We start from the raw sequence: 24738 nt of genomic DNA on the forward strand, positions 1-24738 counted from the left end.
ACACTTATTGACTTCCACTAGTGTATCGACATAAATATATCTTCTTCCACCTCTAATCTTGAATTTTGCATTCATGCCTCATTTGAATAAACAAGCCACCTTTTTCCCCTTCTACGTAGTAGTTTTTTGCTTGGCCCCATTTACTAGATAATGTTTGGTGTTGAATTTATTGTAGAATCTGACAACGTGATGGGGACGCAGCTATTAACAAGTATACACAAATGTAATTAGGACAGTGGTGGAACATGTTCACGATCTTCAAGGGGTAAGCACTTGTTTTTTCATTGTTTACTGGATAAGGGAGAGATTGTTTTGACTTTTGATACTCAATTGATCTATAATACAGAGTTAGATTAATAAAATCCACTTGCTCTAACAAAGAACTAATGAAAGTGCCGTTATTCAAGTAATTTTTTTAGAGTGCTATTGCACACTTCTTCAGACAAGGGTGGGTTTGATATAGTTGGCCATGGGCTTTATTCTTTGGCCCATTTTTGCGCAACAGATTGTACATGATTTGGTGTTGAAGTGTTGAACTTAAACGAGGATCTTAACCTTTGAAAATTGTCACTTACTATGTACTCGTACTTGGTTCGTAATTGGAGAGGAAAGGCCGAAAGGGGAGGTGAGGGAAAGAGATATAGGGAAGGATAGGAGTCATAGGATGCTATCATTTTTCTTCTAAACTATTCAAATAATGAAAATGTGTGAAGATTCTTATATGCATCCGTCTGCACCTAAATGCACGAAAAGCTACGTAAGAAATTTTTTGTATAAAGAATATGCTCTTCCAAATTCCTTTCCATCCCTCCCTCATTTCATATGAAACAAGGGAATATATAGTCTTTTTTTTCATCCTTTTCACCAAGTGTGATCACTGTTAGTTTCTCTAAATGTAATTTAGTCTTGATTTAGTTTTGTTTGAAGCATATAAGGCTGTTTCTTGGCTCTTTCGAGAGTAGGTTTCCAGATGTAATGCTTGCTTCTTGCACCTTTGAGTAGGCATCAAGGTAAGCTTTTGTCAGCTTTAGACCCCTTCAGGTACAAGTTTGAAAACAGATGGCTCGGTGTGACTTGTGATTTGTGATACTGGTGCCTCATCTGTAAGGCCCATTTTGATAGTCTTTCAAGTGTAAGTTTGACTGGGCCTGGGTTCAGTCCAGGTAGGCTGATAGTGTCTAGTGTGGTTTAAATGTGAGCCTCTCCATCTGTCAGGACCAATTTAGTAGACAGACACATTTAAAAGTCCAGAGCCATTACAACACTAAGTTCACTCAGCTCATATTATAATGCTTGAAAACACGTATTTTAGGGCCTGTTCTTCATCGGTTTTTGTTTTTCGTTTTTAGTTTTCAGTTTTTTATTGTAAGTTTTCAACGTGAATAAGGTTATTATTGGTATGACTAATTTTAAGTTTATTTCGACCTATCATGTGATCTTCAAAATCATAAAACTAAAAACTGAAATTCACAATGATCGTACTGGCATAGGTAACAAAATAATATGATTATCTTGAATAATTCTAATATATTATTTTACTATTTTTTGTTCTCTTTCTATCTTGTTAATTGTCAACCTTTAATCAACCAAATAACATCGCTATTACAGAAAGAATTCAAATATCAATGAAGTTTTGGCCTGATGTTTAAGAGTGGTAAGACTGAGTGTGTGTATGATACATCACTAGTTAAAATCCCTTCTCCCCTGTTTGTGATTTATATTAGTCTATTGTGACTCATTTGTGTAAGAAAAAGGAATCAATTGTTTTTTATCTAAGGAAAATGAAAATCACATTAGAAATTTGTGCTCCATAAAAATTATCTAGTGATGCTGAAATGAACACATCATTTCCCTCTTCATCAAATTAATTACTCGTAGGTGGACTTGAAGGCTTGAAGCGGGTGGTAGACACTCGAATTCTAGAGAATATGGGCCCAAAACCAATAGGGTCATACCTCAAATTTATTAATATTGGCCATACCTTAAATTTAATAGTGTGGACCATACGCCAAATTTCCACGTAGATGACATTGTCTAATTCTTTCGTAATTATTTTTGCCAAAACTAACCTTAGTATCCGACGGCTATTATTCAAGTCGCTAGTGATAAATCAAAAGTCCCAATATCCTCCCATAGAAAGAAAGATAAATACCAAACTTTAGCTCCCAAAATACTCCAACGACTTTAAGCTTTTGTTTCAGTTTGGAATACAACGAACTTTGGAGTCACAGAAAAAGAGAGAGAGTTAGAACTAGAGAAAGAAACAGAAACAGAGGATGGCCGGGTTGGTAAAGGCAGCTCCGTTGACTTATGTGGTACACGTGCTAGCGGTGGCGTGTGCAGTGATGGTGTTGGTTTGGTGCATCCACTTCAGAGGCGGATTGGCTTGGGAAGCTACCAATAAAAGTCTCATCTTCAACGTATGCTCTTTTACTACTTTCTGATTTAATTTGATCATCCCTCTTCTTTCTAGTAATAGTTAGTTTTTCTGCTAAATTTTGTGGTGGGCTTGATCCTGATTCCAGATTTGTTGGGAACAATGGAAAATATGTCACACAAAATAAAGTTAAAGTCTCTTGGGTGATTTCAAATGGCAAATGATGATGGAACCAGTCATAAAGTTTGGTTTTAGACTTTTAGCTGGTTACTTCTTTTCTAGAGAAAGTATTGCCCACGTATAGGATTGGGATAGGTCACTTTTCTACAATTTTGGGGTGAGAGGTCTTTTTAATATATTAAATTAAGTATACTTGGAATAAAAATTATGCCACCAAATGATTTTTCGAATTAGAGGGGAAATCATGGTAGGCAGAGTAATTGGGTATGTTAGGTAACATCATCCTATGATTCCTATCATTTGCTTGTTTCTCTCAGAAGATAATACATTTGGTTGGTTTAGGTGTGTATGTGACAATAAACTTTGCACATGATTTTGACTTCCCCTCTTTCACACCATTAATATTTAATTACTCCATAACATGTGAACAGTTGGGCACCTATTAGCTTTAGTAATTTATGAATTTTGAAGTTTTAGGAAAGTTCTAGTGTGTCCATATGATATAAGTCTTTAATAATGGAAAGAGTATACTGAAAGTATGTTGGTTGTTTGTCTTTGAAGGAACCCAAACCTTTGAAGCTCCATACCTTGGATAAGGCAATTTCTATACTAGTTAAACCAAAAATGTTGTAAAGCCAACGCTAGTTTTTTAGCTCGTTTGCTCATTTTGGAAAAGCGTCAAATGATAAAAAGAATGAGGGGATGTTATATACTATGTAACTTGGACTCGGGTCCGACTCGGCATTGTGAAAGAAATACAGGATTTAAGTCGAAAATGAAGTGTCGGAGTGTCCGTACCCATGTCAGAGTGTCGAGGGTCCAACACAGGTACTTGAGGTAAAATGAAGAGTCGGAATAACATAGGTTATATACCATGAACACTCTTGATGGATAACGTTACTAGTACGAGAAACCCCTAGTTCAAAACTGTGACAATAGAGTCTCAAGTCACTCAAAATGCTCCCTATCAAGCCTCAAGATTCCTAAATTGTCATAATAAGTTTCTGAAATTCCCAAACCTCTACATGTTAGGAAAATATTGGAAGTTTCTTTGCTACAGAATATCAGCCTCTTACTTGCATAGATTGTTCAGTTTAATAAAAAGATGAGGTATCTTGTCCCTTTGTGGAAATAATTTAGGATACTTATCTTGCATTTAGACTGTGATTGGCTGCTTTGATTTCTTATGTACTACTCAATCTTTCAAAAAAAATTTCAGAATAATGGGATAAATTTGGTAAGCTGGACGTGGACCTCCTTTTTGTGTCTGATTCATGTGGAATGTGAGAAACGTGGTGCTTGTCAAACAGTGAAAATAATTGTTTAAAAACTAATCCTGCTCTTCTGATATGTGTTTTGTTCAATTTGGCAACTAGTGGGTGACTCTTAAGCACCTCCTAACAATGTTTCCTAACCTACCGGGTCGTTTATATAATAAAATTAATTAAAGATGGCCGTGAGATGGGTTGGGCTTCGGGCCGAGCCACATGTCATGGCCCTAACCGGTTCGGGCCCACACCAGTCCCATATTGTTTTGTGTCGAACCGGGCCTAAAAGTTCAAAACATGGGCCTAGGTCCGGCCCAAGACCACGGACTTTCGTGCCAGGCAGGGCCGACCGTCGTGCCTAAGGCTAATTTTACTAAATTTAGTGTGCTTTGCCGTGCTTTTTCCAAAAAATTAAGGCCCATGGCCCACGACTTCGTGCCTGTGTCGGGCCGGGCTTTTTCGTGTCGAATCGGGTCGGGCTTCGGGACGGCCCGGCCCACATCCATCTTTAACCTCCCCTGTTTGTATTGCCCCACTTAATCCCTTATAGTCTATGTTCATTGAGTAATGTTGTTACTCTGATGGTAATCACTCACCATCAGCTTATACTTTCTTTTGACAGATTCACCCTGTTTTGATGTTGATTGGTTTCATAATACTTGGAGGTGAAGGTAATCAATCAGGCTAAATCTAAACTCTACATTATAAAAATTGGGATCATGTTTAATTCAGCTGAAAATCAAGTCTGTCTTTGTAACATATACTAATTAGAATTCAATTGCAGCAATTGTAAGCTACAAATCTCTGCCCTTGAAGAAAGAAGTGCAGAAAGTGATTCATCTAGTGCTGCATGCTGTTGCACTAATTCTTGGTATTATTGGTATTTGGGCTGCATTCAAGTTCCACAATGAGAGTTCAATCCCAAACTTGTACAGCTTACACTCATGGCTTGGTATTGGCATCATTGTCCTCTACACCCTTCAGGTAAACTTTCATAATACTCTGACAATTTGCTTGCTTGTGATATGAAAACTATACATAAGGTGATCAAAGTCATGAAACACTGCTTAAGATTTATGATTCAGGAAATACTTTACCCTCATAACTCACAAGTCAAATCAAACAAAAGTGGTAGACTAATGAGCTTATCATGGATCGAAAATGTGAAACCAATAGTACTATTTGGATGATTTTGATCTGAAACATAGTGTTTGAGAGGGATTTTTGGATCAAATATAATTAAATGTGTTATTGAGAATTGGCAACACATAAGCAACTGGCACAAAATCATAATGGTGACTACTAAAGTACTAATCTGTCACTGCTCTAACATGCCTTTTGGGCCTTAAGGCTAGAGGTGTCATGGAATCCCGTACATTTTCTACGAACCAGAACAAACCACATTTCAAGCAACTTTGCTGATGCTACAAATACTTCATTAGGTAAAGAAGTTTTCCCTTTACATAGTGTGCTGTTCTGTTGGTAAGTGATTGTCACATGGTTTCATCCCAGCAAAAGAAAGATGATGGCAATATAGGTGAAAACTGATGTATGATTAAGCTTAGTATTGAATACTAATACTTCATTAGGTAAACCAGTTTTCCCTTTACGTAGTGTGTTGTTCTGTTGGTAAGTGATAGTCACATGGTTTCAGCCCAGCAAAAGAGAGCTGATGGCAATATAGGTGAAAACTGATGTAGATTAAGCTTAGTGCGGAGTAATTAGTATATTTATCACATTGAATTAAGAAGATTATCTCTCTTACAACATTGAATTAAGCTTAGTGCGGAGCCAAAGATTCATTTGTTCTTTTTGGCAGTGGGATATAATGGACTAAATCAAAATAGTTCTTAAAACCTCTTCGCCTATTTTCCATGAAGTAGAAGACGGTCGTCCTGTGGTAGTCCCGTTATCGCTTTTGGGTCAATTGGAAACAACCTCTGCAATTGCAGGGGTAAGATTGCGTACGTCGGACCCCCCTTACCCCGCTTCTTGCGGGAGCCTCTTTAAGGCAACGGGGTAATGATAATGAATCTCTCTTACAATTACCCAACACAAAAGTGTTGCACAATCTCTCCAAGTCCGTTTTGTATTCTTGTCGACTTAACTAAATTGTGTTTAATTCCTAACAGTATCTTCATACTTAAGCCCCATGAGTTGTCCTTTTCATCTCAGCTTCTAATTCTTCCCGAAACTATTGGTACAAATTTTGCAGTGGATATACGGATTCGTAATATTCTTCTACCCAGGAGGGAACTCTTCCTTAAGAAGTGAATCACTTCCATTGCATGTTCTCGTAGGGATATTTGTGTATGCATTAGCTATTGCAAATGCAGCAATAGGATTCCTAGAGAAGCTTACCTTTCTCGAAAGTTCAGGCCTCGACAAAGTCGGTCCAGAGGCTTATCTCGTAAACTTCACTGCCATTGCTACTATACTTTTTGGTGGGTTTGTTTTGCTCACGGTGTATGCTCAGAAGGATGAGCAGACGGAGGAGGAGGATTATAGAAGCTATTCAGCTATTTGAAAGACTATAAATGAAAAATACCATACCACTTTGAATCCTTGTTACTCTATACTTTGAAGGTGATTTTATGGTGTCAATGTATAGTTAATTAGTCATGAATTGTTTTACTTTATTCTTTTAAAAAACTTGTTAGAAAATTATGTCTTGTATGTCATGTATCTAAGTCACAGTCTTGGTGGTGGTTTTTATGATCTGAAAATGTTTGTACTGTACCTTTGTTGCAAAGACAGGGGTCACACTTATCTTAAACTCCCTCCATTCTGAAATTATTTGCTATATTATAATTTACTAAACAAATGTTGGTATTGTACACCCATGAGTTCATGACGATCTTGTTGCTCATGTTCATTGATAGGGCTTAGAGGTGGGCACGTGCCGGGGCCCGTGTGCCCTAAAGGGTTGTGCTTATCCGGGTCAAAGAAAAGTCGTGTCGCATTGGGTTGTTTCTCTCTTTCATAAATGAGGTTCATGCATATCCCGTCTGACCATCTCACGTGTTGTCCCGTCTGATCTTTTGGCTCATGTTCATTGAAAGGGCTTAGAGGTGGGCATGGGCCGGGCCCCATGTGTCCTAAAGGATTGTGCCTATCCGAGCCAAAGGAGAGTCGTGTCGCGTTGGGTTGTTGCTCTTTTTCATAAATGAGGTTCACACGTCTGGTCGTGTCGTGTCAGGCCGAATTGTGTTTTCCAGCCGGGCTCTCTTGCTAATTTTAAGATCTTTTGTTATTGTTTAAAGAATAAGTGTGCTCGCGTGCAAGTGGGCTTGTTTTGCTTGTGTTGGACTTGTGCCAAATTTCTAAAATGATGTCCATGTATGACCCATGGTCTAATGTCGTGCCTTTCGTTCTGAATCGAGTTTACAACAAGCTTATGTTGTGCCAGACCAATTTTGTGCTCGGCTCGAGCAACCCAAGTGATAGTCCGGGCCATCCCTAGCTTTGGAAGAGCTTGAAATGAGCAATGCAAATGAGCAAAAATGAGTATTGTGCCCCGTGTGAATACACTCATTTTTGAGCAATTGGTGATGCTTGTATAGTTGTATAATCCTATATTTGATGATGTGATCATAATATGGCCTAAATGGTATTATCTCACCTAATGCCAGTATCCATCATGGGGCCTAATGATCTCTCCTGAATCATGATTATGAACATAAAAAGTATTAATGACATCACACTCCAGTGACTCTCACATTTGTTGATTACTTAATCAATAAATTAATCTTCAAGATTCCATACAATTGGATGTATAAAGATGATTGTTACATGTCGGCTTTGCTTGTTAAGTTTCCCTTCCCAATTTCTCATTATTTGTATTCTACCAACAAGTACGTACTCCGTAATCCGTAATGATAGTTGGAACGAACGGGGACTTTTTTTCTCGGGTACAAGACTACTCCGTATTACTCCCTCCCTTAATACTCGCACCGGTTTGATCGGTGCGGAGTTTAAAACATTTGAATTGACTTATTAATTTAATGGGTGTTAGTTGATAGTGGGATATTTTTTAATATAGTTAGTGGGAAATGTGTAAGAGGTGGGGAATGGTGAGTGGGGGTGTGAATTTTAAATGATTTTTTGTAGGGAATAAGGGTGTAGGTGGGGTTAGTAAGTAAGTTTGAGAAATAATATAATATTGGTATAAATTTCCATTTATAGAAGCGGTGCAAGTATTAGGGACGACCCGAAAAGAAAAGCGGTGCAAGTATTAAGGGACGGAGGGAGCACATTATTCATTTAGGGTGCATTATCTTTACTTTAAATAAATAAAAATTTCAGTTCAAATAAGTTTAGAAATGTTGCAATCAGATCCTTAGCTATTACATTATCCATTTAGGTGTGTTATTTTCATTTTCACCTAAAAAAGTCAGGTCAAATAATTTCTGATAAGTTGCAACAAGGTCTCATAAGTTCGAGGAAGTATAAATCAATATCTGATATGTATTTCCTCTATTTCACAATAGTTGCAACACTTTTTATTTTGTACTATTCACATAATCTACTTTGTTTATTTTTTATAATCTATACTCAAAGAAAAACATATTCATGTGGGATCTTGTTAGATTCGTCTTAATGTATATTTTGCGAAAATCAATTTTTTATAATTTTTACTTATCGGTAATTGAATATATTAATTGTTCAAGATATGCATTGGCAAGCGTGAAAAGCAAAGTGTTGCAACTAAAAAGAATTGGAGGAAGTATATCACAAATATATATCTCCCACTAAACGACAAAATAAGGATAAAACAAACACTAAACGACAAAATCAATTTTTTTTTGAAAATGGCATTGGTTTTTGAAAAATGGCATCCGTTTTTCCAAAATGGCATTTGTTTTTTGAAAAATGGCACATGCTTTCATTTTTGTCTTATTTCTAATTTGTCGTTTAGTAGGGTGATATGTATCTTGAAATACATATCAGATATTGGCCTCTCCGCCCTCCATAAGTTCTAATCAATTTGTATATGTTTACTCTCAAGTTAATCAAGTTTAATCAGTTTCAATAAAATCAGATTAGTTTATGTAATTTCATCCGCCGAAGAGAACGCGTCCTTATCCTCCAACATCACGGTTCATTATACTCCCTCCGTATTTTTTTAAGAGATACACTTGTCTTTTCCGGCCGTATTTATTTAAGAGAAACGCTTGCCATTTTTAGTAACTTATCAACTCCACCATCTAATTAAATAATACATCTAATATACCATATCACCCACCATTCTATTAAACAAATATTTTCATAAACTCACCCCACCCTCCACCCACCAAAATGACATGGTCCCCACATATTTAATTATTAAAATATCTATCCAACCCCACTTGCTTTATTATTTTATTTCATTCAATTATTCTTCTTAATACCCGTGCCTGACTAAGTGTATCTCTTAAAAAAATACGGAGGGAGTACTTCTCAATTTGAATAAGTGACCTTGTTTTTTATTTATTTGAAATTATTTAGGTTTGAACTTGATTAATTATGCTCGTAAGTCGTAATTATTCTTTTATTCCTCAACGAACAAGAAATTAAATGTTTAATGATTTGTTAAGTTAAAACTATCAGTTTTCTGAGTCATAAAAAGGGCAGGCCTGCAAATAATGTAGAAGAAATTTAATTTCAAATCTTGAGTATCATCTCTTAAATTTTACCAACTAAAATAGTTGACATCAACAAAACATACACTTCAATACGGAGTACAACCCTTAGGTTATCATTTTTTGTTACATCTGTGACCCGATACATCAAAATTGTTTCTAAAAAAAGAAATATCTCTTAAGCTAATACGGAGTACAACTCTTAGGTCATCATTTTTTTTTTTGTTAGTTTTGAACTTTGATTAACTAAAATAGGAAACTAAGACTATACTAAACATAGAAAAGAATTTGTATTCAACTTAATTATATTAATCATCATTACCATTTATATCAAAATAATGAACTAACTATTTTTTTTCTTTTGAATTACCAAGGTGTTCACCGTCGACACCAGCAGAATACCAACTCCTTGATTGCTTACACCTACAAATTATTCAACTTTTGTTTTCAATCCAGCTAATATAACTACTGTCAACAAAAAGCTAAATACCCTTATATAACTACTGTCCTTTTCATAAACTTCCCTCAACTTCTTTCCAACTTCTTCCCCCACCATAATTACATTACATACAAACTCCTTACCAACTTTTCTTCTTGTTTTTGTTCTTGTTCTTGCTTTTGTTTTGCTTATTTGGGATTTTATCTTAGTAAAAAAGAAAATATACTTAATTAATTGGTATTATTACATATATTGATTGACAAATATGGCAAGTTTGGCAACAGAGGAAGCAAAGATGGTGGAGACTGAAACTACGGCGGCGGCGCCTCTTACTCCTCCGCAAGAGTCACCAGCGCCGCTGGCCGTGGAGACCCAGGAAACTGTGGTTCTGGCTGAGGAGAAAGTTGTGGAACAAGTTCCACCACCACCGCCGCCTTCTGCCGCCGCCACTGTGGTAGAAACCCCTGAACCTCAAAACACCCCTGTTTCTGTTGAAAGTAAGTTAATCAACTTTATTAATTCCTATTATTTGTTATTTAATTTCTCGGTTTTGTTCAATAGATAATTTATTTTTGTTTGATCAGAAATTCGTGTTTTTCAATTTTAGCTTCTTATATGTTTGCCGTAATTATTTTCCAAGTTTGCTTAGTTTGTGAATTTATGACAAAATCAAGTGTTCAATAGATAATTTATTTTTGTTTGATCAGTAATTCGTATTTTCATTTTTAGCTTTTTACTTCGTATATGTTTGTCGTTATCATTTTCCAAGTTGCTTATATGTTAGATGTTCTTTAATTTCTCGGTTTTGATATATGCAGCCTACGGTTAATAAATTGAATATGGTATTAGTTGGTGAATCACTTTACGTACGAAGTAGATAACTTATTTATGTTTATGTTTATGTTTGATCGTATAGTCATTTTTAGCTTCTTATATGCTAGCGTTACAATTTTCCAAAGTGTTTGCAATGATTATAATTAGGCATGTAGCTATTTGATTACGAGTACTATGTAGTCATATAATATGCAAAAAAAGTTGTCACATTTACTAATCACATGGTTTTTTTTTATTGATGGTTAGAGTTTTCAATATGACTCTAAATTGATGGCAATATGATTGAGATGACCAACTATTATAAAGGTCATTTTACAAAATCGTGTTATATATATATAATTAATTACGAAGCACCAATACATATTGTATACGCTTTTTAACTCAAGTCTTGGTTATCATTTGAGCTAGCCATAGATGAAGGATCCTCCATAATAATGGATGTACACAAATTTACTAATTGCTTTTACCTCATTAATTTTAGGTTTTTTTGCTTTCGTTCAGTTAGTCTGTGTTTTTTTGAGCTGAATTTTACTGAGTTGAACTGAAGTGAAGTAAAGTGAAATTTAAGTCTTAGAAACTGAAATGGAAAGAAGTCAAAAAAAAGGGCTTAGAGTATGTTAAACTTCAACATGAAATATTTGACAAGTAAACTTTTAGTATGAAGTATATATTTTGATTTTACTATATTTGATGAACAGAGGTTACAGATAATCCTAAGGAGGACAAGCCTTTGGAGGAGAAGCCTATCGTGGAGAAGTTTGCAGACGAGAAATCTTTAGAGGAGAAGCCTATCGAGGAGAAGTCTGTAGAAGAGAAAGAGAATTCTGTAGGGGAAAAGTCTTTAGAGGGATCTGTTGCTAGAGGTAAATAGTTGTACTCATATTCATATACATGAACTTGGTCAGTGGTTAATTGTTAGTTGTATTTTACAAACATTTCAATCGTTGCATTCAGATGCTAAGCTTGTACGAGTTCAGACCGAGAAGAGGAACTCACTCATCAAAGCATGGGAAGAAAGTGAGTTGTGCAAGGTCGAAAACAAGTAAGTACATAGTATACTTCGTAAAGATGTGATTATTTGTCGTTTTAGTTACTCCAAAGAGTGTCATTAGTGAATTTGTCAAATTTAATTTCCTTACTCACCTTATTTGCAAGCCCACAAATAAGAATGGCTCTGAAACTGCTAAAGAATAACGGAAAAAACAACTCGCACATTCTCCTAAATATTTAAAAAGTATACCATTAACGAGCAAAGTTCTAAGATTGGTTTGTGAATAAACTACAATAATAATACTAAATGATAAGCTGGCGACAAAAAATGAACCCTTCAACCTCAACGGACAAATCGAATGGCCAAACATACCTTCTTGCCTCAAATTTTTTTTCTTCTTTTTCGTAAAACCATTGTGTTACACTCCATTGTTGCTTATTCGAATTGCATGATGGTAGCAAGCATTTGCAACAGGAATACGGTTCTATCCTTCAATATCTTTCTAAGGAATAAACTTTCTGTTTTTGGGTTCAGATTGATTGTTGATTTAGTTGAAAAGGCTATTGTAGTATAATTTAGACCATAAGCTAGTATTTAAGCGTTTCTCATGCATATCAATGTGAATGATAAACCATGAAACACTTTGACTTACTAAATGAATTGAGCAGGGCACACAAGAATATTGCTTCTGTAGAGGCATGGGAGAATAGCAAAAAAGCATCTGTTGAGGCTGAGCTAAAAAAGATGGAGGTATAAGGCCCATTATTTTTATCATTTTAGAGTAATTTGTGTGTCATAGACGTCCTTTTATCTTACGAGGCTTACATGAAATGCAGGAAAAGTTGGAAAGGAAGAAGGCAGAATATGCGGAAAAAATGAAGAACAAAGTGGCTATGATTCACAAGGAAGCAGAAGAGAAGAAGGCGGCAATTGAAGCGAAACGTGCTGAAGATGTGTTAAAATCAGAAGAAATGGCTGCCAAATTTCGTGCCACTGGAAAGGCCCCCAAGAAACTTCTTCTTGGTTTGTTCTAATAATAATTATGTTAATATTTATTTAGATTGTGTAAAGGAAAGACCAAAAAAAGCTCATGTTTCTGTTTGTTAAAGTGTTCTATGGTTTAATTTGTTAGTAGTTGTATAGTAATGGGCAGATTTGTAAAAAATTGTTGCATACTTGTATTTATTTAGTTTCATATATATGTCATATGTGGATTTGAATTGTGATAGTTTTGGGCAGACTTGTAAAAACCTGGGATATACATCTATTTATAGTTGTACACAATGTTGTTAATCTTCCTTCTCTAGAATTTTTTACCTCCTTCCCTTTGGTTAGGATGATAGTCATAGCTAGATATTTCTTTAAGTAATTTCTAGACATTATTTTACGCTAGATTTTTCTACCTATTCTGTTGCTAGATTTTTCAGCTAGATTAACGTCTCTTCATTCCTCGATACTTGAACATTCATTTTGGACCAAAATAATGCATTTTTTTCACAAAATAGCATCACTTCATTTTGTTACGTACCTGTTTCCGGCATGGATATCCGTATCATATCGGGTAACATAGATTAACATTTTTAAGGATCGGATCAAAATGTTCCCTTAATCCTTACAATAATGAGCTTAAATTCCTAACAACCTCAGCAAGATTAAAGTTATATCATGCCTGTAACTAATCTACTCTATTCACTAACTGGAGAATCAAGCAACATATTCATTGCTGTATCAGAAGATTCACCTGATTCAGGAGACCCTGAATAAGCCCACTGCTGCTGTAGCTGCTCTTTTTTCACACTTACAGGCTGCCAAACTTGGTCTGTAACACCTGAAAACTGCTCTTTTTTAACACTTAATGGCTGCCAAACTTGGCCCGTTATACCCGAACATGCCTCGGGAGAAGCTGAAGCCCAGCCCATTACCGGGGCCTGCTCCTTTGGAACCTTCCGGAAGGACTGTCCGACTTCGGAGTTCCACAGAGGAAGGAAGTTGTCAGAGTTGGGCCTGGGAAATCCTGAGGGGTAATGCCGGGCCTGGAGTGATAACCGGGCCTCGGCCTCTAATCTGATACTCTCCCATTGTACCATATGCCGGGCTATACGTGACTCGGCCGATTGTGTAGTTTTTGAGTCATTGTTGTTGGTTTGGTATTTCTTGAAGTGGGAGTTCCAGTGATTCTTTACATCATTGTCTGTTCTTCCTGGTAGCCTTGCTGCTATTGCAGCCCACCTGCAAAGATGGCATTACTAGTTAGTAGACCAGGCCGAATAATCACGGGTTTGGGCAGATTTTTAAGGCCAGCCCAGCCCGATTTTTATGTTTTTTGGATTGGTTTTGGACAACTAATAACTGAAATTTTAGTTATGAAATTGGTCCAACCCGAAGTGGCCCGAAATGCATAACATATGGCACAAATTCTGGCCCGACTTGAACCCGGCTCAAACATGGCCCATCTTTTGATCAGGTCTACTTACTTTTATTGTATCTCGCTTCCTCGATTTGACCCTAAGCTACCTCGATTTTGATTTAAACTAATTATGAAACAGTTCGTACTAGACTTTGCTTTCCTCCCAAACTCATCCTACTGAAACGTTTGGAGGAAAGCAAAGTCTAGTACTTCGTAGGAGATTGTCACATAATAATTTATGAAATATTTTGTACAAAATAATTTGAGTAAATACTAGGAGTATGTATTAAACACAACAATTATAACATTGGAGTAATAACTAATAAGGTACCTATTGCCAAGAAGACCATGAAGTTGTATAAGAATCTTATTCTCTTCCTCAGTGAAAGGTTCTCGGTTGAGGTCCGGCCTAAGATAATTTGTCCATCGAAGTCGACAACTCTTTCCACATCGAAGTATACCTATTACATAATACACAATCTTATCTTATACGTAGTACTAAATAAATCCATAACACCAATGAAATAAATTTTAGTTCACCAAAAAAGTCGAGACAACTTAAGTATAATGTGGTAAGGACTTGGTAAAACAATTACTCCACATTTTGATTGCACAATTTGTGGATTTGGGCTTTAAAGTGGGCCGGTTAGGCCCAATCCCTAAAGCATTAAAAGCAATTTTAGAGTAGTAGCTTCATAATGAAGCATAAATCAACAAGCACCAGTGGTCTAGTGGTAGAATAGTACCCTGCCACGGTACAGACCCGGGTTCGATTCCCGGCTGGTGCATAATAGCTGTGACGAAACATGCGCTTCTTGTGGCAGTTGGGTCCGCCACTACTTTCTGATCTAAGCGACGAAAGCAATAGTGCATCTGAGCTAAACTTTTTTATAGTTTTTCCTTTGTTTATGCCTTTTTTTTTGGTTCTCTTATGTTTATTTTACAAGTGATTGAGTGGTAGTAATCTCACCTAGTTCACATGAAGTATAGTCGACTCTACTTAATTTCATTCCACAATTTATAATTTTGTTCTACAAAATCGCTGGTTCTCTTATGTTTATTTTACAAGTGATTGAGTGGTAGTAATCTCACCTAGTTCACATGAAGTATAGTCGACTCTACTTAATTTCATTCCACAATTTATAATTTTGTTCTACAAAATCGCTCAAGATCTACGCAAGTAACATAACCCCGTTTCTAAACTTTTAGTGGTCTAAAGGCGAAACAATAAACTATGACTCTAGTTAATAAGTAATGGAGATAAAATTGCCTGTAAATAATGTTTTACATGATGTTCAACAAACGATTTATTATATATATATACATCAAGTTTCAGTATAAAAGTATCGAATGAAATACACAAATAATTTCTACCAGCATTTTTAGACGCAAAGAAGCATCGAACCGAAATACATGAATAATTTCTACGAGCATTTTTAGACACAAAGAAGCATCAAATGAAAATACCCATATAACTTCGAAGAGCATTTTTAGACACAAATAAGCATCGAATGAAATACCTAAATAATTTCTACTATTATTTTAGAGGCAAAGAAACATCAATTGAAATACCCAAATAATTTAGACTCAAAGTTAGTAAGTATGGTGTTCACATCGATGTGTTCCAACATATTTCTCTCACTACATAAAATGGGCCTAAATTGCAAAACAATTCAACCTCCAAGTTCTTATGACATGATCCGATCAAATTAATTGCAATGACATATTAAACAACCAGCACCAGTGGTCTAGTGGTAGAATAGTACCCTGCCACGGTACAGACCCGGGTTCGATTCCCGGCTGGTGCAAAGAAGCTATGATGATATTTGCGCCCCTTATGGCAGTTGGGTCCGCCATTAATGTCTGATCAATTCGGACGAAGCAAAGCGCATCTGAGCTTTAATTTTTCTTGCTTTTTACAAGTTTTTGATTTTAAGGGATTGTTTTATATTTTTTCCTATGGATGTCTAAACTATCAATTGAATGATAAAGTGGGAAGTCTTTTGATTAAGGAAGTACTATTATAGCGTTGATTAAGGAGGTTATTAAATTATCGGTTTTGTCGATTTAAGTCCTTGAAGCTCGACTCAAACTCAAAATGTGGTATTAAACCTACCTCGATAGTAAGGATTTTTAAGTTCGAGCCTAAGCTGGAGTTCGAACTTGGTAAAAACTAAATCAAACCAAGGCGAACCATGTTAAAGTTCAGCGCGTGTCCACCCCTAAGGCTGAGTAACATCATTCACCCTATACTAAGCAAGCATAGTGCATAAGTTTGACCTCGAGGGTTCGAACTTAGTAAAAACTAATCAAACCAAGCCAAACAATTTTAGAGTTCACATCGACTCGATCGTGTCCATGCTTAAGGTTTGTTGGTTGGGTGACTGTAGAGATGGCCAATGGGTCGGGTTTGACCCAGCCTACTCTGACACAGCCTGTAGTGGGTCACGTAGGTCGTACCCACATATGACCCATGACACAACTCGCCCAACCCGGATATTTTTTTGATTTGTTGTGGACTTGTGAGTCCAATTTTTTTAACACAATCCATTTCGACCCACCCCCATCGGCCCGACACAACCCACCACGGCAGACCCGACCCACCCAACCCAACACACGAACCCAAACCACCAAACCTATCATAATTTATACAATTTTATATGTTTAAATGCTTATAAATTCTAATTTTATTATGTAAATATACATTAACCACATTTATGTGAGTATGTGACTAACATAAAAATTAATTAATTGAAGTTCATACAAACTTTGTTACTTTTAACGCTTAAGTAATGGTCCAAACCCACCTAACCTATTGGATAACATCTATTATAACCAATCGGACCCACCCGACCTGCACAACCCACCTCGACCCACGACCCACGTAACCCACCACCCATCATGTACTGTGTCCATTTTACCATGACTCGGCCCATCCTAATTAAACTGAGGTGGGTCATGTGTCAATTATCCCCTACCCACGACCCACCAAACCAACTCACAACACACCCAACACGCCATGTTGGCCATCTGTAGGTGACTGACTCACTGACCCTATAGTTCGCAACTTCGCATGCACAGTGACTATAACAAATTTAATTCCAAATTTCTTAGAAATCAATATCATAATTCATACACATTCTCTGAATCAAAACACTATTTCATGTAAAGAATGTGCAACTTCATGCTTCTCAAAGAAATTTAACACAAGAAGCACCAGTGGTCTAGTGGTAGAATAGTACCCTGCCACGGTACAGACCCGGGTTCGATTCCCGGCTGGTGCAAAGCTGTGATGATATTTGCGTTAATTGTGGCAGTTGGGTCCGCCACTTCTGTCTGATCTTCAGACGAAGCTTATAGCGCATCTGAGCTTCATTTTTTTTTTTTTACTATCATTTTTATTTCACAATTTCTTTATTTTATAGAGTTAATTTAATTTTCTTTCTTATTTTTTTTCTTATTATCATTTTTATTTCACAATTTCTTGATTTTGTAGAGTTAATTTACTTTCCGTGATTCATACTACAAGTATAACATTTGATGTATAATGAGACATATTTCCCTTTTTTGAACATTAGACATATTATCATTTTTATTTCACAATTTCTTGATTTTGTAGAGTTAATTTAATTTTCATTCTTATATTATAATTTTTATTTCACAATTTCTTGATTTTGTAGAGTTAATTTAATTTCCGTGGTTCATACTACAAGTGTAACATGTTGAATGAGACATATTTCCCTTTTTTGAACATTAAACATAAAATCATTGTTATCCAAACTTATCAAGTAATTATAAATAGTAACATTCATATACTAAAACAACTCAATCAAACAAACAAGATCAAAATTCAAAATTATATATACTCTCTCTATCTCGAAATTAATCAAATAACAATGTCAAAATTCTAAGAATTTTTCATCCAAATTCGAAAATAAATCATCCCTACTTCTCATTTTTAATTATGCATTTTCATTATTTTTCATGACAGCTTTTTGGGTTAAATGAAGCAACTAAATGAGACAGAGGGAGTATACTTGTAAAATTGTTGAAAAATGCTTGTAATAATAAATAAAATTGTTGAAAAATGCTTGTAATAATAAATAAAATTGTTGAAAAATGCTTGTAATAATAAATAAAATTGTTGAAAAATACTTGTAATAATAAATAAATAAATAAAATTGTTGAAAAATACTTGTAATAATAAATAAATAAATAAGAAACTAACCAGTAAGTTTAGGGACAGATTTCCAGTTTCCAGGATGACCGTTGTTGTTGCGGACGAAATCAACAAGCTTACGATCTTCTTCAAAAGTCCAACACCCTTTCTTTAACTTGAAAATACTTTCATTTTTTTCAATTTTAATGCATTTTTCCCTAGATGAATTTTCTGTTGATTTTACCATCTTTTAATTATTTTCATGATTTTTAAAAAAAGCCCTCCTAAAAGTATTATTTATAACAATAAGCTAGTAAAAAGGTTGAGTGAGATATAATAGAAAATATTAAGTTTAAATAAATAAATGAAAAGACTGTTCAAGGAGATGGTGATGATAATGATGATAAAAATCTGATTGATAGATTGCCAAATTTTAAGTACATACACTTGTATTTAATGTAGTACTATGCTCCCTATAAAGGGTTTTTTTTATTATTATTAGTAATGAAAAACCCATGGACAAAACTCATAACATCAAGTTTTATTTACATTATTTTCACATTTTTACCTATATAAATTCAAACAAATTAAGTTTAATTAAAATAGAATTTTGTATTTCCAATTAACAACTAAAATAAATTCTAATGAGTTTAGATAATTTTAACTAGCGAAAATTAAGTGAATAAGAACGCGTTCATAACATGTTAAAAAATTTCCTAAACGAGTCTCCACTCCATGTAAAAAATACCGTTATGCAATAAAAATATGTTACTCCGTACATCATATCATTCACTAAGCATTGCAAGATTAATTATAGCATACTATAATCATTATAGAAGTCACTCGACACACCCGACACCCGTTTAACATCGTGTTTTATCGAATTTCCATTCATATATTCGGTTTAGGTAGTTCAGATATAAGTTAGGTTCGAGTGAAATTATCACCCCTAGTTTTAACTAATAAGGTTTTAACTTAGTGGTTAAAAGTCTTAAAACTGAATGTGTATTTACAATAAATTAAATGTTAAAATCCTCTTCCCCTATCTCACTAATGTGTACAAATACTCTAATATGATATCGGAAGTAAAAATCGGGTCGTCATCAACCGAACAACAAATTCAGTGACATTAAATCCCGTCTATATTACTTCCTCTATTCACTTTTACTCGCAACGTTTGTCACTTTCACGCATGTCAATGCACAACTTTGACCAATAATATCTTTATTTCTCTTTAAACAAAAATTATAAGAAGTTAATATTTTGACAATACACATTAACACGAACCTAACAAAAATCCCAAATGACTATGTTTTACTTTACGTATAAATCACCAACACTGATCAAAGTATAATACGCGAATAATGTAAAAATCACAAACGTTGCGAATATTAAAAATCGGTGGAAGTATTTGTTTTTTACGATACTTCCCACACACACACAAAACAAAAGAAATATGGATTAAGTATCCAACATATATGGAGAACAAAATAAAGGACAACCGAAGTGAGAAAACTAAAAAGATGAAATCCATTAAATTGCAATTAATTTTGGCGCTCGCATTAATTACATTAATGGAAGTTGTGTACTTTTTTCCATTTTTTCTTCGATGGAACTCAAAAATATACAGTAGATCGAACACATAGATATTACTCCCTCCGTCCCGGAATACTTGACCTGTTTTTCTTATCGGGCCGTCCCTTAATACTTGATCTGTTTCTAAAAATGGAAATATTCTAACAATATTATATTATTCTCACTCCACCCCTATTAACCCACCTACCACCTACTCCATACAAAAAATAATTAAAAATTCAACCCCTACTCTCCCCAACCCCACCTCTTAACCCACCTCTCACTAACTACATTAAAATAATACCCCACTATCAACTACTACCTATTAAATTAAATAAGTCAATTCAAGTCCCTTAAACTTTGTGCCGGTCAAACCGAGTCGAGTATTCCGGGACGGAGGGAGTACTATTATGAATTAATGTCATTTTAAATATTTGTATTTCACAAAAAGAGTGTCAGACCTTTATTGACTAACTTGTAGTGGAGTAGTAATTTTTTTGTTTTAGCTGTAATTCATAATTATTTCTCTTAAATATACTTCTGACAAACAGACACAGTCACACAATATTACCCCGTATGGCCGTATCTAAAATTTTCAGAATGTTTAGTTTTGCTAGATTATGTAAATTTTCTGACTTTTAAAGCTTTATGCCTTTATCTAGACAATCTAGTACTACTAAATTTGTGTTTATGGAGCATGGAATATAGAAGAGATTTGATCTTTGTTTTAAGCAATACTCTCTCCTTCTTGTGTTTACTCGTTACACTTGCATATTTTCCCCTCCGTCTCATTTTACTTGTTTCATTTGACCCAAAAAAATATCACAAAAACAGTCAATGAAGCAAGTAAATAAGACGGAGAGAGTACTATTTTAACCATTTCCGGCCAATTAACATATGCATGGTATGATAATAATTGATCGAACATATTGTTCATACTAACTTCACACGTACGTATGTAGAATCGAAATTTCAAAATGAATGCCGCTTTATTTATCTGTCAATAAACCAGGTGATACTACGTACATTATTTTAACCAACACAGGTTGGTCGAGTCCCATCAGCTGTAAAATGCTTAAAAGTGTCTCAAAGGTAGACTTGTGTAGATGGGTTGATTAACATGTGATAAGTGTTGTTTTATTAGGGGCCTTTTTATTACCTAATAAAACAACAACAAAAACTACGTACATTACTTCACACGAGCGGAGTAAACACGTTTAATTAAATGAGTTGGATTAGTGTGATTTTTTTTTTTTTCAATTTTTTTATTAGACACAATTCAATACGTCACGTTTGTCAGCTCTATACCAGAGTATATAGGAGTAGAATACTTATTGCACCTCAAATTATTTACTCCCTCCGTCCCGGAATACTTGACCTATTTTCCTTATCGGGTCGTCCCTTAATATTTGACTTGTTTCTAAAAATGGAAATATTCTAACAATATTATATTATTTCTCACTTCACCCCTATTAACCCACCTACCCCCCACTCCATACAAAAAATAATTAAAAATTCAACCCCTACTCTCCCCCAACCCCACCTCTTAACCCACCTCCCACTAACTATATTAAAATAATACCCCACTATCAACTACTACCTATTAAATTAAATAAGTCAATTCAAGTCCCTTAAACTCTGTGCCGGTCAAACTGGATCGAGTATTCCGGGACGGAGGGAGTATTTTAAGAAAGAGAAAAGAGGAGTATTAGCCTAATAGGGCTCTAGAGGAATTGAGTATATTTCTACTACTCTGTACTTGTGGACTTGTAGTTAAAGACTCTCTAGGAGTCTAGGCGTATCATTGAATTTCCCACCAAAGATTTGATTCACACCATAATCCAAAGAGACAAAGATATAAGCCTGTTTTTGTTTTCTGTTTTTTTTTTCTTTGGTTTAAAATTAAGGATATAATCCCGTTGGACATCTTGCGTACAAATTAATTTATCATTATCATATGTGCATAAAGTGGTACTGAGCCGGGCCGACCCGAGGCATGGTACGGCCCAACGTAAAAGAAAAAAAAACAAAAAGCTTGATAAGGACAGGAAAAAAATACGGCACAATACAAAAACGAAGTAGTGGCCATAGGTTGAGCTCGGGCCGTGCTTTTTCTGAAAAAAGCACGATAAATTGCCTTAAAACCTCGGTGAAGATTGAAGCGCCACTAAAATTTGAAACAAGAGTCCATTCACTACAAGAAATTGTTTCATTAACGACGGGAAATCTGTCGATAAAGGTCAATAGTGACGGAATTTTCTGTTGCGAAACCGTCATAGAAGTGGGTCGTCATTGATTAGTTAAGATAGTATAAGTGAACTTGAGGTGAAGAGAATGGTGCCTTATTATGAAAAAACATACTTCGTATCAAATTGGTCTCGCTAGTATATGTTGTATGCTTGAATAATGTAATTTTAAATCAAAGTTCTCTTTTAAAACCATGGGATTAATTTGATTCAAAAAATAGTGACTATATCTAAGAGATCTTGTGCCTATTGCTTAGAAGACCCTGAAGTTGTATAAAAATCTTGTTCTCTTCCTCGAAAAAAGTTCCCGTTTGAAGTTCGGCCTAAGATAATTTGTCCATCGAAGTCGAAAACTCTTTCCACATCGAAATATAAACTATTACATAATACACAATCTTATACAAAAAAAAACTCCATAATAATATCTAATTAAATCTTCCATTAATGAACTAAATTTTAGTTCACCAAAAAAAAAAGTCAAGACAACTTAAGTTTAAGTATAATGTGGTAAGGACTCGGTAAAAGGTTAAAACCATTACTCCAAATTTTGATTGCATAACTTGTGGGTTTGGGCTTTGGAGTGGGCCGGTTAGGCCCAAGTTCCTAAGCTTAAAGCATCCAAGTAGCTTCTCAAAAGATTATGAAACAACAAGCACCAGTGGTCTAGTGGTAGAATAGTACCCTGCCACGATACAGACCCGGGTTCGATTCCCGGCTGGTGCAAAACTGCGATGATGAAATCTGCGTTAATTGTGGCAGTTGGGTCCGCCACTTCTGTCTGATATTCAGACGAAATCTACAGCGCATCTGAGCTTCATTTTTGTTTTACCCTTCATTTTCTCATTTTTATATCACAATTTCTTGATTTAATAGAGTTATTTTAATTCCATGATTCGTAGTATTCCATTCTACAAGTATAACATGTTGAATGACACATATTTCCCTTTTTCGTTTTCTTATTCTTATTTTCATTTTTACTTCACAATTTAATTATGTGATTCGTAGGAGAAGAAATATTAATATAATTAAAAGTAAACCAAAAACATGCCAAAATAAGAAATATATCTTTTAATTAAATACGTCCACTTATACGAAGAGTTATTTTTAGTTAAATTCTAATATAGTACCATTAAGTTACGCACAAATACATGAATGTACGATTAATTAGTTACAACATTAAAAAGATCCATACATAATTTCTTGAGAAGATACAACTTCCATACTCTCTACGCACAACAAACAAGAAGATTAGTGTATTGTTAATGACACATTGCACATTGCAACAAGATTAGTGTATTGTTAATGACACATTGCAACAAGATTAGTGTATTGTTAATGACACATTGCACATTGCAACAAGATTAGTGTATTGTTAATGACACATTGCACATTGCAACAAGATTAGTGTATTGTTAATAAGAATAATGACACATTGCACAATATCTACTGTCTAAAATTTTACATCTACTCACATTGACCTTTGGATTAATAATATCCGATAATTCTAAGAGAAAAAAACTTATATTAGAGTATATTGGGAGAATCTTAATTGTTTTTGTATTGTGATAATTCTAATACTTCCATGTTACTTAAATATTGCACCATGGTTGACTTTACACTTGTACTTTTGTCTCTTAATATTTAGAATTATATATGTGAAAAATTATTAAGAAGTTGATATCTAGAAAATATATATCGATCTAAATTTAACAATATCTCATGAAATGTCTAGTGCAAAGAGTGTAAAAAATAAGATGGTGCGATATGGTAAGATATTCATGGAACAGAGGAAGGAGACAAACTTATATTAGAGTGTATTGGGAGAATCTTACTTTGGTAATGTCCTTATCCAGTTACTCCCTTTGTAACTTATTTTATTAAATGATATACTTTCCTTCTTCGAGCCATATTATATAAAGTGATCAACTTTGATTTTTGGCATATCATGACCTCTTCCAATTATATTATAATTTTTCTCCCCCTCTTTTGATCTCTATATTTGCTCGCATACTCAACTCTTTTAAGTTATAAGTCACTACCAACTATTAATTTTTAAGTTATAACCTATTACCCCACCCCTATAGTATTCTAAGAAGATGAACTATCTTATTCTAATAAGATAAACTCAAGCACATCTATAACTAGTAGTATTTAAAAAGGAAGATCATAGATTATTGGATAACATGTGTCATCACATTTTTCCTCTATTAACTTTTTCATTTTTTGTTTATTATACAAATTATTTTACAGCTTTAACACCCCATTTCATCTTCCTCATTCAACATCAATTCACATTTAATTCATCTTTCTCTTTAACAGCCGATATTAATCCACCATCTAACTTGTATATATTTTTTTTCAACTTTCAACTCACTGAAATCAGAATCCCTCAACAAAATTAGCATATAACCTCTTCCACCCCATCTTCCTGTTTAAGAGTCGATATAATCCACCATCTAAAACTTGGTTTCTGGGAAGTGAAGCACGAACAGGGAGGCACGAGGGAGAAAGGGAGAACGAAGAGGAAGGAGATGGGAGGTGGTGACCGGGGGTCTGGGCGGCGCAGCAGCGCGGAACCGCGCCAAGGCGACGGTGGTGGTGTGGTTTCACGGCGACAGAACAACAAGGAAAGGGGAGAGGG

General features: G+C 35.0%; 3 protein-coding genes and 8 non-coding genes across 12 annotated transcripts; 10 read left to right on the forward strand and 1 right to left on the reverse strand.

Moving 5' to 3' along the window:
• Positions 1-2118: 2118 nt before the first annotated feature.
• Positions 2119-6662, forward strand: LOC110782502 (transmembrane ascorbate ferrireductase 1). Its single transcript, XM_021986681.2, has 4 exons — positions 2119-2420; positions 4448-4496; positions 4610-4809; positions 6041-6662. Exons 1-4 carry the CDS (start codon positions 2277-2279, stop codon positions 6350-6352), a joined length of 705 nt encoding a protein of 234 aa, XP_021842373.1. The 5' UTR covers positions 2119-2276; the 3' UTR covers positions 6353-6662.
• A 3271-nt stretch (positions 6663-9933) lies between these two features.
• LOC110782503 (remorin-like) lies at positions 9934-13003 on the forward strand. 2 transcript variants are annotated; one of them, XM_021986683.2, is made up of 5 exons: positions 9934-10382; positions 11427-11582; positions 11674-11761; positions 12379-12460; positions 12547-13003. In XM_021986683.2, the coding sequence occupies exons 1-5, from the start codon at positions 10151-10153 to the stop codon at positions 12742-12744; spliced, it is 756 nt and encodes a 251-aa protein (XP_021842375.1). In that variant the 5' UTR covers positions 9934-10150; the 3' UTR covers positions 12745-13003. The 2 variants fall into 2 exon arrangements, with proteins under 2 accessions (XP_021842375.1, XP_021842374.1); XM_021986682.2 differs by having other exon boundaries at positions 9945-10382; positions 11418-11582.
• A 262-nt stretch (positions 13004-13265) lies between these two features.
• LOC110782249 (transcription factor MYB17) lies at positions 13266-18653 on the reverse strand. Its single transcript, XM_021986366.2, has 3 exons — positions 18346-18653; positions 14449-14578; positions 13266-13939 (listed from the first exon to the last, which is right to left on the reverse strand). Exons 1-3 carry the CDS (start codon positions 18521-18523, stop codon positions 13396-13398), a joined length of 852 nt encoding a protein of 283 aa, XP_021842058.2. The 5' UTR covers positions 18524-18653; the 3' UTR covers positions 13266-13395.
• On the forward strand, positions 14835-14905 carry TRNAG-GCC (transfer RNA glycine (anticodon GCC)). The gene has a single exon. It is a non-coding gene; the product is annotated as a tRNA-Gly (tRNA).
• Positions 14909-14998, forward strand: LOC130471224 (small nucleolar RNA snoR114). The gene has a single exon (XR_008931885.1). It is a non-coding gene; the product is annotated as a small nucleolar RNA snoR114 (small nucleolar RNA).
• TRNAG-GCC (transfer RNA glycine (anticodon GCC)) lies at positions 15855-15925 on the forward strand. Its single transcript has one exon. It is a non-coding gene; the product is annotated as a tRNA-Gly (tRNA).
• LOC130471225 (small nucleolar RNA snoR114) lies at positions 15929-16017 on the forward strand. Its single transcript, XR_008931886.1, has one exon. It is a non-coding gene; the product is annotated as a small nucleolar RNA snoR114 (small nucleolar RNA).
• Positions 17331-17401, forward strand: TRNAG-GCC (transfer RNA glycine (anticodon GCC)). The gene has a single exon. It is a non-coding gene; the product is annotated as a tRNA-Gly (tRNA).
• Positions 17402-17490, forward strand: LOC130471223 (small nucleolar RNA snoR114). The gene has a single exon (XR_008931884.1). It is a non-coding gene; the product is annotated as a small nucleolar RNA snoR114 (small nucleolar RNA).
• A 4096-nt stretch (positions 18654-22749) lies between the features above and the next one.
• On the forward strand, positions 22750-22820 carry TRNAG-GCC (transfer RNA glycine (anticodon GCC)). The gene has a single exon. It is a non-coding gene; the product is annotated as a tRNA-Gly (tRNA).
• A 3-nt stretch (positions 22821-22823) lies between these two features.
• On the forward strand, positions 22824-22912 carry LOC130471229 (small nucleolar RNA snoR114). Its single transcript, XR_008931889.1, has one exon. It is a non-coding gene; the product is annotated as a small nucleolar RNA snoR114 (small nucleolar RNA).
• The last annotated feature ends 1826 nt before the right edge of the window (positions 22913-24738 follow it).

This window comes from Spinacia oleracea, chromosome 3 (assembly GCF_020520425.1).
Source record: "Spinacia oleracea cultivar Varoflay chromosome 3, BTI_SOV_V1, whole genome shotgun sequence".
In the NCBI taxonomy this organism is placed as follows: Eukaryota; Viridiplantae; Streptophyta; class Magnoliopsida; order Caryophyllales; family Amaranthaceae; genus Spinacia; species Spinacia oleracea.